General features: G+C 42.1%; 1 protein-coding gene across 1 annotated transcript in view; it reads right to left on the bottom strand.

The window, feature by feature from the left end:
* Positions 1-13,251, bottom strand: part of LOC126248959 (uncharacterized) — a 208,874-nt gene extending 195,623 nt beyond the window's left edge. The window contains exons 1-2 of the mRNA XM_049950494.1: positions 13,187-13,251; positions 3,239-3,361 (exon numbers count right to left, since the gene is read on the bottom strand). Coding sequence (XP_049806451.1) covers positions 3,239-3,361; positions 13,187-13,248 — 185 coding nt within the window. The 5' untranslated portion in view covers positions 13,249-13,251. The remainder of the gene's footprint in view (positions 1-3,238; positions 3,362-13,186) is intronic.
* Positions 13,252-13,519: the final 268 nt, after the last annotated feature.

Genomic DNA, 13,519 nt, shown 5'->3' with positions numbered 1-13,519 from the left:
GCTATACCCCAGCAGCTGCTCGACCACCTGTTCCAGCGTATGCCAACCCGTTGTGCAGTCTGTGTACGAGTGCATGCTGATCATATCTCATATTGATGTTGGGGTACATGCGCAGGAAACAATGGCGTTTTGTAGCACATGTGTTTCGGGACGGTTTTCTCAACTTATCACCAATACCGTGGACTTACAGATCTGTGTCGTGTGTGTTGCCTATGTGCCTATGCTATTAGCGCCAGTTTTGTGTAGTGCTACGTTGTGTGGCTCCACATTCTGCAATTATCCTTAATTTATGAGCATGAGTGTACGTATGGTTCAAGTTTCATCGAACTACACACATCAAAAAAAGTTTTGCATCGCCCCAGTTCCCAGAACTCCTGAAGATAGACGTTGACGGTGGATATTGTATCACAGATACAGTCCCTTTGACTGTTCAGAGATGTCACTAAACCCGCCCAAAGATGTAAGCAACCATGCATGAGCAGCGCCTATAAGACGGAGGGGGTCCGACACCCGACCAGTTCCAGTCATTCCACCAGGAACAAGGTACACGGCTCCTGTTGTCTGTAGTTCAAACATGCCTAGACGGTCAATACCGCGGTTTGATCGCGTCCGCGTTGTTACTTTGTGCCAGGAAGGGCTCTCAACAAGGGAAGTGTCCAGACGTCTCGGAGTGAACCAAAGCGATGTCGTTCGGACACGGAGGAGATACAGAAACTGTCGATGACATGCCTCGCTCTGGCCGCCCAAGGGCTCCTGCTGCAGTGGATGACCGCTATCTATGGATTATGGCTCGGAGGAACCCTGACAGCAACGCCACCATGCTCAATAATGCTTTTCGTGCAGCCACAGGACGTCGTGTTACGACTCAAACTGCGCGCATGATGCGCAACGTCACTCCCAACGTCTATGGCGAGGTCCATCTATGCAACCACGACACCATACAGCGCGATACAGATGGGCCCAACAACATGCCGAATGGACCGATCAGGGTTGGAATCACGTTCTCTTGACCGATGAGTGTCGCATATACCTTCAACCAGACAATCGTCGCAGACGTGTTTGGAGGCAATCTGGTCAGGCTGAACGCCTTAGACACAATGTCCAGCGAGTGCAGCATGGTGGAGGTTCCCTGCTGCATAGGGTGGCTTTATGTGGGGCCGACGTACGCCGCTGGTGGTCATGGAAGGCGCCGTAACGGTTGTACGATACGTGAATGTAATCCTCCGACCGATAGTGCAACCATACCGGCAGAATATTGGCGAGGCATTCGTCTTCATGGGCGAAAATTCGCGCCCCCATCGTGCACATCTTGTGAATGACTTCCTTCAGGATAACAACATCGCTCGACTAGAGTGGCCAGCATGTTCTCCAGCCATGAATCCTATCGAACATGCCTGGGATAGATTGAAAAGGGCTGTTTATGGACGACGTGACCCACCAACCACTCTGAGGGACTTACGCCGAATCGCCATTGAGGAGTGAGACAATCTGGACCAACACTGCCTTGATGAAATTGTGGATAGTATTCTACGACGAATACAGGCATGCAACAATGTAAGAGGACGTGCTACTGGGTATTAGAGGTACCGGTGTGTACAGCAATCTGGACCACCACCTCTGAAGGTCTCGCTGTATGGTGGTACAACATGCAATGTATGGTTTTCATGACCAATAAAAAGGGCGGAAATGATGTTTATGTTGATCTATATTCCAATTTTCTGTACAGGTTCCGGAACTCTCGGAACTGAGGTGACGCAAAACTTTTTTTGATGTGTGTAAGTTACTCTGCAGCGATATATCACGCGAAAATTACTCTCGTCCTTAAGTTTTGCTCACCACTGTATCTGCGAACGGTCACCATTAGGTATTTAAAAAAATGTCACTGACTGATTAGCTGTCGTTCAAACAATAAAGCAGACTTTCCTCTACTTGTGTTTAACTAACGCTTCTAACCAAAGCACCAAATGCTGGCATCCTACAAATAAGTCTGAATGCGACATCAGTTCTCTACAGATGGCACTTATTAGGGAACTGCTGACATGACCGATTAGGACATTTATGTAAATTGTGAGTAACAAGTTCAAAAATGGTTCAAATAGCTCTGAGCACTATGGGACTTAACATCTTAGGTCATCAGTCCCCTAGAACGTAGAAGTACTTAAACCTAACTAACCTAAGGACATCACACACATCCATGCCCGAGGCAGGATTCGAACCTGCGACCGTAGCAGTAGCGCAGTTCCGGACTGAGCGCCTAGAACCGCTAGACCACCGCGGCCGGCAAGGTCATCAGTCCCTAAGCTTACACACTACTTAACCTAAATTATCCTAAGGACAAACACACACACCCATGCCCGAGGGAGGACTCGAACCTCCGCCGGGACCAGCCGCACAGTCCATGACTGCAGCTCCTTAGACTGATCGGCTAATACTGCGCGGCAGCGTGTCGTCGTTTGGCATTTACCGGCGTGATGTGTGGCTTATGAGCAGCCGCTCGACCATGAAATCCAAGTTTACTCACCTCCCGCCTAACTGTCATAGTACTTGCAGTGGATCCTGATGCAGTTTGGAATTCCTGTGTGATGGTCTGGGTAGATGTCCGCCTATTGCACATTATAACCCTCTTCAACCGTCGACAGTCGCTGACAGTCAACAGAAGAGGTCGGCCTGTACGCTTTTGCGCTGTACGTGTTCCTTAATATATCCACTTCACTATCACATCGAAAACAGTGGACCTAGGGATGTTTAGGAGTGTGGAAATATCGCTTACAGAAGTATGACACAAGTGGCACTTAATCACCTGACCACGTTCGAAAACCTTGAGTTCCGCGGAGCGCCCCATTCTGCTCTCTCACGATGTCTAATGACTACTGAGGTAGCTGATATGGAGTATTTGGCAGTAGGTGGCAGCACAATGCACCTAATATGATAAACGTGTGTTATTGGGGGTGTCCCGATACTTTTGAACACATAGTGCATGTTCCTACTAAATTTGAGAAAATTTACATGACACTGTAAAAAAAGAAGGTTAAATACCTGCTTATATAATTATGTAGACTTTTCTAGTACATGTAGATATTTGCTATATAAGACAATAGGACAGAGATTGGTGTCACTCCTATCGTTGAGTCGAATATTCAAAATAATGCGTTGGGACAGAACGTAAGATACATAAATGAGACTCTTGTAGAAAATGTAAAAGATTTGTGGGCATATTTATCGTGTAAATAATACTTACGGTATCTGGCGAAGAGTCCGCGGTTCAGAACTTGGCTGCGTCACACTACTGCAAGACTCAGTAAGAGTTTTTTCTGAAGGTGATTTAAGCTTCCATTTCTTCTTCTTCATTTCACTCATGGACCTAGATAATTATTTGAAGGTAAGTCTTTAATTATATGTGCAGTTCCCTTATTTTTAAATTTGTTACGCGAGTCCTAGAAGGCAAATATGCTGTTGTAGAAGGTAAAGATAGCGCCACTCATCTTATAATTAAAATATAACAGAAAAAGTACAGTGCAAGGTCAATGACGCAAATACTAGATTCGTTTTGGAAAGGGTAAACAAGGCAAAGACACTATGGCCAGTGACCAAAGTTGAAACAGGCGCTACAGCAAGCGACTACGACATTTCTGGAATCAAGTTACAGGACAAAACTGTTGCAAATACTAGCCGAATACCAAAACTGTTTAATGAATACCTTATAAGTGTAAATAAGTAAAAGAGTGATGTAGAAAATTATACAGATACGGTTAATTCCTTTGGAACTGAGCAATTTGAAAGTTAACGGTAAATTCAGCGAAGCTACAGCGAAAGATACATAAAATGAAATACTAACACCAAAATATAAAACATCAGCAGTGAGGGATGGAATACCAACCAAAGCGTTAAAAACAGTCTCTAAAATAGTTACGAAGCTATTATCAACAATAGTTCACCAGTTCTTTGGAAAAGGTTGTTTCCTTGATACTCTGAAGTATGCACTAGTTACCACTATTCAAAAAAGGCACAAAAAGCAAATGGGAAACTATTTCCAGTCTCCGTACTTCCATCGCTCTCAAAAATATTTGAAAAGGTTGTCACAATACAAATTCTAGATTTGCAACAAAAAATTAGTATAATTTCAAAAAGTCAGAACGTGTTCCATAAAGCACAGCGTCTGCTATCAGTAAATGTGTGGACAAAATTAGCTACTCTCTATACAACACCCACAAAGCGACAAGAATTTTTTGCGACCAGTTAAAGACCTTTCATGGTATGAAGCAGTGCTTGTCACTTGCTAAACTGGAAAAATATGGAATTAAGGGTATTGTATTAGAATGGTTTAGGTCTTAACTAACCAGCTGAAGACAAAGAGTCGTTATAACATAAGAGAGAAGAAATTATGCTTCAGAATGGAAAACCGTTTCACAATAAGTTTTCCAAGGTTCAGTCTTAGGTCCCATAATGTTTCCGTATTGGATAAATAATATATCGTTCAGTATTGCCTGTCACTCAGTTTTATATGCAGATTACATATCTATGGCCATTGAGACTAACAATAATGATCAGATTCCTCAAACTGTCATAAATATCCTACAAAAATTAGATGACTGGTTTCATCAACATGGGATAAAATTAAATATGAAAAAAAAAATCAGTTAATGCAGTTCAAAACAAAACAAGTAAAGCTGAATAATGACCAAACGCATCACAAACCCAGGATTTGCTGTATTTGTGTGAAATTCCTAGGGATGCAACTGGATAAAAATTTATTCTGGGCCAGGCATCTACAGTACCTCACAACTAATTTGCAGTGACGGTATTATACAATGCATCCAGCATGAACATCAGGCAAGTAGTATATAACATGCACTTGGAATCAATAATAAGTTACATAATTATATTTTGGGCAGCTCGAACAATATCTCACGAATATTAACACTTAATGTTAACACTTCAAAAACAATCATTAGAAAATATACACCATGCAGAGCGAAGAAAATCATTTCTCACACTTCTAAAAAATCTTAGTATACTAAGTGTTCTCTCACTCCACACCTGTGAACTGATGATCTTTGTTTACAGTAATCCAGATTTATTTATAGAAAATCAATTTCAATATGATTATAGCACCAGAAATGAAAATAAGTTTATGCTGCCTACCCATCGATCAAAATTTTTCTTTTAAACTCTGGGTACGAAATTTCAAAACAAAGTAAAAGGAATGGATTTGCTCAATATTAATTTAGAAACATCGAAGAAGTTAGATGACAAGCTGGTGCAGATATTTTATTATTCAATTCAAGAATTCATTAAGTATATGAGAATTTGAGCAGGAGAGACCACATACTTGAGATTAAAGTTTGTTTTTAAAAAATCATTAATTATACATCCTGTACAGTATATTATGTTAATCATATTTTAAGAAAAACTGAAAACAATCTTTAGTGCTTTAATGAGACTCCTGTACATTAAGTCACTAACTTGGAATTGTATGTTATTTATGAGACAATAAACTCTATTTTATTTCTTCTATCTCGATTTATGAGAGGACATGTTGTCAGGTACTGCAAGAACCAAGTCTCAGCACACACTAAGTGAGGCCGAAAGTGGTTGTTTCTCATAACAACAAGACTTTTCATGCCCAAAGTAAAATTTCCGTGCTAACGTACAAATTACGGAAATTTTCACTGAGGTGCTCAAGTAGGCTAATAATAAGTCAATTTCAGGTCTTTCACAAAGTTTTATTTGTTTCAGGCCTACCTTCCTACAGTAAATCCATAAATATTTGTTTCAGAAAATATTGCCTCACAAGTGATTCAATAAATATTTAAGTTCGTATAAACCACAAATTTATGTTTCACATTATCTGAAAAATGAACTTGAAGTTGAAATTCTATTTGCACATGGTGCTCTTGCCTATTTTTGTTTGACAGTAACCATGTGTGTAATCAACATTATCTCGTCAAAGAATGACGAGTATTTCAATTAAAATAACCAAGTCTGGAAGAGAAGCACATAAAATAGATGTAAAACAGGAGTAGACCTAATAATGAAAAAGAAAATAGGAATGCGGGTAAGATACTATGAACAGCGTAGTTAACGCATAATCGCAGCCAAGATAGACACAAAACCAACACCTTGTCACATTAGTACAAGTTTATATGCCAATTAACTACGCAAATGATGAAGAGATTGAAAGAATGTATGGAGAGACAAAATATTCAGATGGTTAAGGGAGAGAAAAATTTAACTGTGAGGGGTGACTGGAATTCGCTAGCAGGAAAAAAAAGAGAAGGTCAAATAGAAGGAGAACATGGACTGGGGAAAAGAAATGAAAGAAGAAGCCGCCTGGTAGCATTTTGCAGAGAGCATAATTTAATCATCGCTAACGTTTGATTTAAGAATCATGAAAGAAGATTATATACGTGGAAGAGATCTGGAGACACTGGAAAGCTTTAGATTGATTATGTACTCTAAGACAAAAGAAAAAAAAAGACGCACCATGAAGGAATTACCCGAATGAGGCGGAAATTGGTAGATGTGATGTACATGTACAGACTACAAATGATTACAATTCCAGAAAAATTGGTGTATGGCGGAGGGCACCTTGTACCATTACTAGTTTCCTCTTCCACTCGCCAATAGAGCGAGGGAAAAAAGACTGTCAAAAAGCCTCAGTACGAGCCCTCATTTCTCGGACCGTATCTTCATGGTCCTTACGTGAAATGTGCATTGGCAACACTAGAATCGTTCTGCAGTCGGCCTCAAATGCCGGTTCTCTAAATTTCCGCAGTAGCGCCTTGCAAAAAGAGCGTCGTCTTACCTCCAAGGATTCTCGTCTGAGTTCACGAAGCATCTCCGTAATACTTGCGAGTTGATTGACACTACTGATAGCATATCTAGCATCACGCCTCTGAATTGCTTCGATGCCTTCTTTTAACCCGACCTGGTACACCCGGGGAAGATGCTCAGTAGTCATTTGATAGCAGGCTAAGTGGACCTGGGCCGTCCTGGAGGGACTGGGACGAGGGAAAATCTTCGCTTCTATCCGGGATAAACCAACAGCCCTGAGGTTAGAATATTTAATTCCGGATGAGTACCTTGTGAAGAGACGTCTGGAAGCTGTAAGGGAACGAAGAGCTGCTAGAAACGTGAGATATTTAGCATCTCGAACTAGGAGATGGAAACATGAAACTGTCATACAGAGGACGAAGTTCTTTCATATTAGCAACGAGTACAAGCTGAAAGGTCGACAAGCTTCTTTGTCAATAGCCTTTGTATATATGGATCCACAGCTGCAGTCCACTTCTTAAAGTAAGCCATTTTCCAGCGTAAGCTGTAAATTTATTGTAAAAAGGCGCACTTTATTTCATTATTAGCTCTAGTTAATTCCGCTCCCTTGGACAGCACTAAACTACGTGGGTACAAGTATTGTCATTCTTAGAGCATATTATGATCCACAGGCAGTGTAGGATAAAGCAACACGTGATGGCGTCCCTACTAAAAGTTCTGCACAACCATAATATACGAGTAACATAGGCCCAAGTGTTAAGTTCTCGTGTAAAATTAAGAAGTTGCAGCACTTAGTGGGTTTCGGCTCCAAACCTGCGTACATAACACTGAAATACTTTAGCGTAACTATTGAACTCGAAACACTCATTGTGTGGTGAACGTCTGTAAAGTCATCCGATGTTGCTACTGCTGTATGGATCATAATATGCTGCAAACAGAACAGTTTTTGTTGCAACGTCAACTGATAATGACCAAGGGAGCGACATTTGCTAATTACTAATACTGAGATCATCTTTTGATTTCAAGCAAAAGATCAGTCAACGCAGAAGAATTCCTTTTTTAAGATATTTCTGTGTCAAAATCAAGGTGGATAATGAACAGACTGCCATATAGCTTGCCACCGGTTCGCGTCGCATCACAAAAGTTAAACGCTGTATGGGTCACCGTCTGGGTCTGCCGAGTGCTTTTAGCAAGCGGGGTGGACTCAACTCTCGTGAGGCCAATTGAGGAGCTACTTGACTGAGAATTAGCGACAACAGTCACGAAGACTAACAACGACCTGCAGAGCAATGTGCTGGCTGCATGCTCCTCTGTATCCGCATACGGTAACGCCTAAGACCTGAGGGTGACACGGCGACCGGTCGATAACGTTGGGCTTTCGAGGCCTGTTCCGACAGTGTTTCTTTTTGTCATCTAACATGCCCGTCTCAAACATTTAAGGATCTATTGGAAGTACGATATAAGGTTATCTGTAACTGTTTGTTCGCAGTGGGAGAGCATTTTGCTGTTTGACCAGTGTCATTACATTCGTTCCTACGCAGATCCAGCGACTACTAAAATTTTTAATATAGTTTTATGATTTTTAATCCTACTCGAGAGAACTTAAAGATATGAGTACTGTTATATGACACTTGTTATGATTACGGGCGGAATCTTCCCTAAAGAGAGGCGATTAGAGCATGCCGCGACACTTTTCGTGATAAATTTCATGGGCTCTCGAGCGTACTTGACATTCACCTCTTTATTTAGAAAATCATAGCTGCTTCATTATTTCGAAAGGCAAAAGAGTTTCAGGCTCTGACCCTATAACAAAATAATCGCTCCTTCGAGTAAAATCGCGTGCTCACACCTTAATTCAGTGCATTCAACGATTCTATAAATATTTGAGGTAAGCAGCTTAGGTGAATCACCTTGTATTTTTCCTGCATGGAAAGACTGAACAGAAAGAAAACACGTCGAGACTGTTCGTAAAGAATGGTGAGGAAGAAGGTACCAGCCAACCAGCCAAGTTTCTAAAGTGCTGGCTGAAGAAAGGTGCAGTAAAGCGAACTAGCCGAACTAGGTTGTGATACTAGCTCACAACTAAGAATATATATGATACCATACGGGCGGTAAAATCTCACTGCTGCGTAACTAAGAAACGGTCAGAGGAGCATATTTACAAGTACGTGGTTGGTTCAGTGTGTATCTGACAAATAGAATCCAGTAAGTTTTACTGGGCGGCTAGTGTTCCACAGAAACGAGAGCAATATTGTGTGTGCCACAATGAAGTGCAATACGACCACTAATAGTCTCAATATACAAAACGATTTCTCAGACAGGATAAGCAGCACCTCTACAAGATTGTTCGCTGATGATGCTGTTGTGTACAGGAACTTATCGTTGTTGGACGTTTTAAGGAACTCCAGAAAGCCTTGGACAAAATTTCCACTTCATGCAATGCAATGAATTGCAGCTCTCTTTAAAGATGCTTAAATGTAAGATAGTGACTATGACAGAACCGGATAGTACCTGATTGCAAGACTAGTGATGAACGTCTTGAGGACATCACATCGTATAAGTATTTAACGGTAATACTGAGAAGCCGCATGGAATAGGACAATCACTAAAACCAGTATTAGGAAAGGCGAATGGAAGGCTTAAATTTGTTGGAAGAGTTCTGAGACAGTTAAATGCGTCTGTAAAGGAAATCTCTTACAAGAGTTTAGTATGATCAAATCCAGAGTAGCGTTCCAGTGCTTGGAGTCCGTATCAAATAGGCATCAGAACGAATGAATTTCGTGATGCGTACCAGGAAGAGGTCGGTATGGCTCACACCAAAGTAAAACAGGAATGCTCGAGGGCCTTAAATGGGGACCCTTCACCGCAATATGATGTAGGCCTCGAGAAACCCTGTTAGGTAAATTTAGAGAACCTACATTCTAAAAGGCATCAAAGAAATGTCAAGAAAACGGAAATTATGGTAACTACACCTATCACTTCATCGCACATAGGAGAAGAAAAAAAGGAGTTAGTTTCTATGTTCAATTAATCGCACCTGGGCTTCCAAACTTCTGCTGACGGTGAAACTTCCTGGCAGATTAGAACTGTGTGCCGGACCGAGACTCGAACTCGAGACCTTTGCCTTTCGCGGGCAAGTGCTCTACAAACTGAGCTACCCAAGCACGACTCACGACCCATCCTCACAGCTTTACTTCTGCCAGTACCTCGTCTCCTACCGTCTGCTGACGGTGATTGCAGCCGCGAAGTCAAGAGACGCTTGTTATTTGGCAGAAAGGCAATGTCCGACCCTGACATTGTTTTAAGGAATAGAGACATAACTTTAACAACAAAAACCCGTATACTAAGGGCTACGGTCTTTTCAATTGTGATGTACAGATGTGAGACCTGGACCACATGAAAGGCTGGACGGCATAGAATAGACACCTTTCAGTTGTGGTGTTGGTGGAAACTCTTGGAGTTCTACTGAGCGCAAATGGAATGAATAGGTCAACAGTACAGCAAATAAAACCAGATTGCTCCTTAGAAGATCTGATATTGAAGTAAAAACTGTTCAATTTTGGCACATTATGAGAAAGCATGATTCGAAAATGGTTCAAATGGCTCTGAGCACTATGGGACTTAACTTCTGAGGTCATCAGTCCCCTAGAACTTAGAACTACTTAAACCGAACTAACCTATGGACATCACACACATCCATGCCCGAGGCAGGATTCGAACCTGCGACCGTAGCGGTCGCGCGGTTCCAGACTCTAGCGCCTAGAACCGCTCGGCCACTCCGGCCGGCAAGCATGATTCGGTGGAAACGACGTTAATACTGGAGAAGATCGAAGGCACAAGGGGAAGAGGGTGGCAAAGGATGGGATGGATCGATGGCATCGCAGAAGTAATGAATTCCAACCCGGAAAGTCTGCGGGAGAATGTGCAGGACAGAACAAACTGCTGTACCTTAGTTCATAGAGTCGCGGAGACTCGGAATCGAGAGAGATATTCTAAAAAGAACACTATACAACTATAACGCTGCCACTATCGTATGTCATGCTTAGAAAATATGAGCACAGTGTAAGAAGGATTATGGCATGCACAGTGGTATATGGATAGTCAATATGTGAATGGAATAGGCCAGAAAATCACTAAAACTGATATAATGTATCCTCCACGATACCTTGTACAATTGCTTTTGAAGTGTAATAGCTGACAAACTGACCAAAGTAGTCATTTACAACGGAGAGAGGGAACATGTAAGAGCAACAGCTGAGGAACTTGGAAACTTCATAAAACTAGTAATCTGAGAGAAGTGGAACGGAGAACGGTAAGGGTCATCAAAACTCAAAAGTAGAGATTATGTCAAAATTAACACAGCATAGACGACTACGTTCTACATTGAAAAACATCATTGCTCCTGGAGATTCGAGAACACTGTAACAAGCCTCACGTTCAACCACAGCTGATACAGGAAACATCTACAGCTTGTCGGTTTAGTGGTCCCCTTCAGGCAACTAATGTAGCAAAATAGGTTGTACATCACGTATTTTCCGACCGTCGGAACAGATACGACAGTTCAAGTCAATTACTGACGTTTAGGCTGCTATAAAGAGCTAGAGTGTACCATCTAATGTATTCACTTTTAATTTCACCTATCAGCACCTATTTCTTTTGAAGACAGATGTTCCACAGCCACAAGTTGCTCTTATTTATTTATTTGTCTTTGGTTCTTTGCAATTTCAGTTTCGCTGTGACCAACGGTGATCCCAGCCTGATTGAGAATGGAGCTGCAACCCCGAAAATACCAGATTGTTTGAATTAAAGTGCAACTACTCGCATATGTTCAGTGTAGGCTGTAATTATTGTATGGCAGGGAAACTTGGTAGATATTCTAATGCAATAGTGCGGAACCGATTTACGCTGAAAAAAAATTTAGTTTCAATTTTGGACACTAGATGCAAATGTGGCTCTGTGAGTGCATGAAAGATGTATGGAAATGTTTCCATATGTAATGTGTTAGGAATAGAACGTGAGCAGAAAAGGTCAAATAAATGAGAAAGGCATAATGTTAATGTTACTCGTCACTTATACAATTTGTTCAGTATGAGCACTGGAGACGTCGGCGACATGTTGTACAGCTGGCCAAAATTGGCACTAATTTTCTTCCAGAGTAAATAGGTTCCGCATAAACGCATTAGCATATCTTCCAAGTTTCGCTACCGCACGATAATTACAGCCCACAATGGGCTTCCGTGATAGCTGCAATTTACTTATATCCATCCAGTAGTCGCAAGGAAAGAAAAATACATAAATAAAATAATAGCTAGAATGAGATTTTCACTCTGCAGCGGAGTGTGCGCTGATACGAAACATCCCGGCAGATTAAAACTGTGTGCCCGACCGAGACTCGAACTCGGGACCTTTGCCTTTCGCGGGCAAGTGCTCTACCATCTGAGCTACCGAAACACAACTCACGCCCGCTCCTCACAGTACTTCTCCTCACCGGAGAGCGTTAGGACACGGCTACATATGACGAAGTCTGCGATATTTGCCTTATTCTGGTTGAATATTCCGTTGCAAAAATCTGAATGGGAAAATACAGGAAGCAAAAGACTATCTACAGCTCGCACAGAAACCAGATTACAGTTATAAGACTCACGGGACATGAAAGGGGGCCATTAACTGAGAACATAGTGAGACAGTGTGGCAACCTATCCCACACGTCATTCGATTTGTACATAGAGCAAGCAATAAACAAATCCGAGGAGATATTTGGAAAAGAAATCAAAGTTCGAAGAGAAGAAATAAAAACTATGATACTTGCCAACGACATTTTAAATATATGATATATCGTAAAAGATTTGGAAGATCATTTGAACGGAATGGATAACGTGTTGAACAAAGGAACAGCAACAAAAATAATACAAGGAAAATGGAATGTACACTACTGGCCATTAAAATTGCTACACCACGAAGATGACGTGCTACAGACGAGAAATTTAACCGACAGGAAGAAGATGCAGTGATATGCAAATGATTAGCTTTTCAGAGGTTTAAAAATGGCTCTGAGCATTATCTTGGTAGAGCACTTGCCCGCGAAAGGCAAAGGTCCCGAGTTCGAGTCTCGGTCGGGCACACAGTTTAAATCTGCCAGGAAGTTTCAAAATAATAGCTGTATAACATTTGTTGCCAAAGCAAATACTCTACCGTCTACGGTAAAACAACAAAATTCTCCTTCAAAAGTAATAGAGAAGATACGCACACACACACACACAGCTGCATGAATCCCTTCTCAGATACCGAAACAATAGAAGAAAAGAAGTTGTGATACTCAGCCTTATGCAATGCCGAAAGAGAAAAAGTGCTGAAAGTCGAGTGCGACTGTGAATTGGTGCGAAGAGCGTATCGGTGCGAAGTGTGAGCCTACCGATAGACGGAAGGCGGCGAGAATCCGCAGAGCTCGACGGCGAGCACGTCCGCAGGGTCCATAGCGCGCTGCGCGACTGGCACAGCCGCTGCGTGCGCCGGCAACAATGCGGGAATCTGCCGCGGCCATCTTTCCGCTCGCACAACGCCCGCACTCTGCTTGCGCAACAACGAACCGTGTCCGTGGGGCCGGGCCAGCGGCTCTACTCGAAAGCGCTGCTGCAACCCAGCCAGCCTTCATTCATCACCCTGACGAAGCCTCCTCACCGGAGAGCGTTAGGACACGACTACATATGACGAAGTCTGCGATATTTGCCTGGTTGAATATTCCGTT

This window comes from Schistocerca nitens, chromosome 3 (genome assembly GCF_023898315.1).
Source record: "Schistocerca nitens isolate TAMUIC-IGC-003100 chromosome 3, iqSchNite1.1, whole genome shotgun sequence".
Taxonomy (NCBI): Eukaryota; Metazoa; Arthropoda; class Insecta; order Orthoptera; family Acrididae; genus Schistocerca; species Schistocerca nitens.
This window is presented reverse-complemented; position numbering and strand designations above follow the sequence as displayed.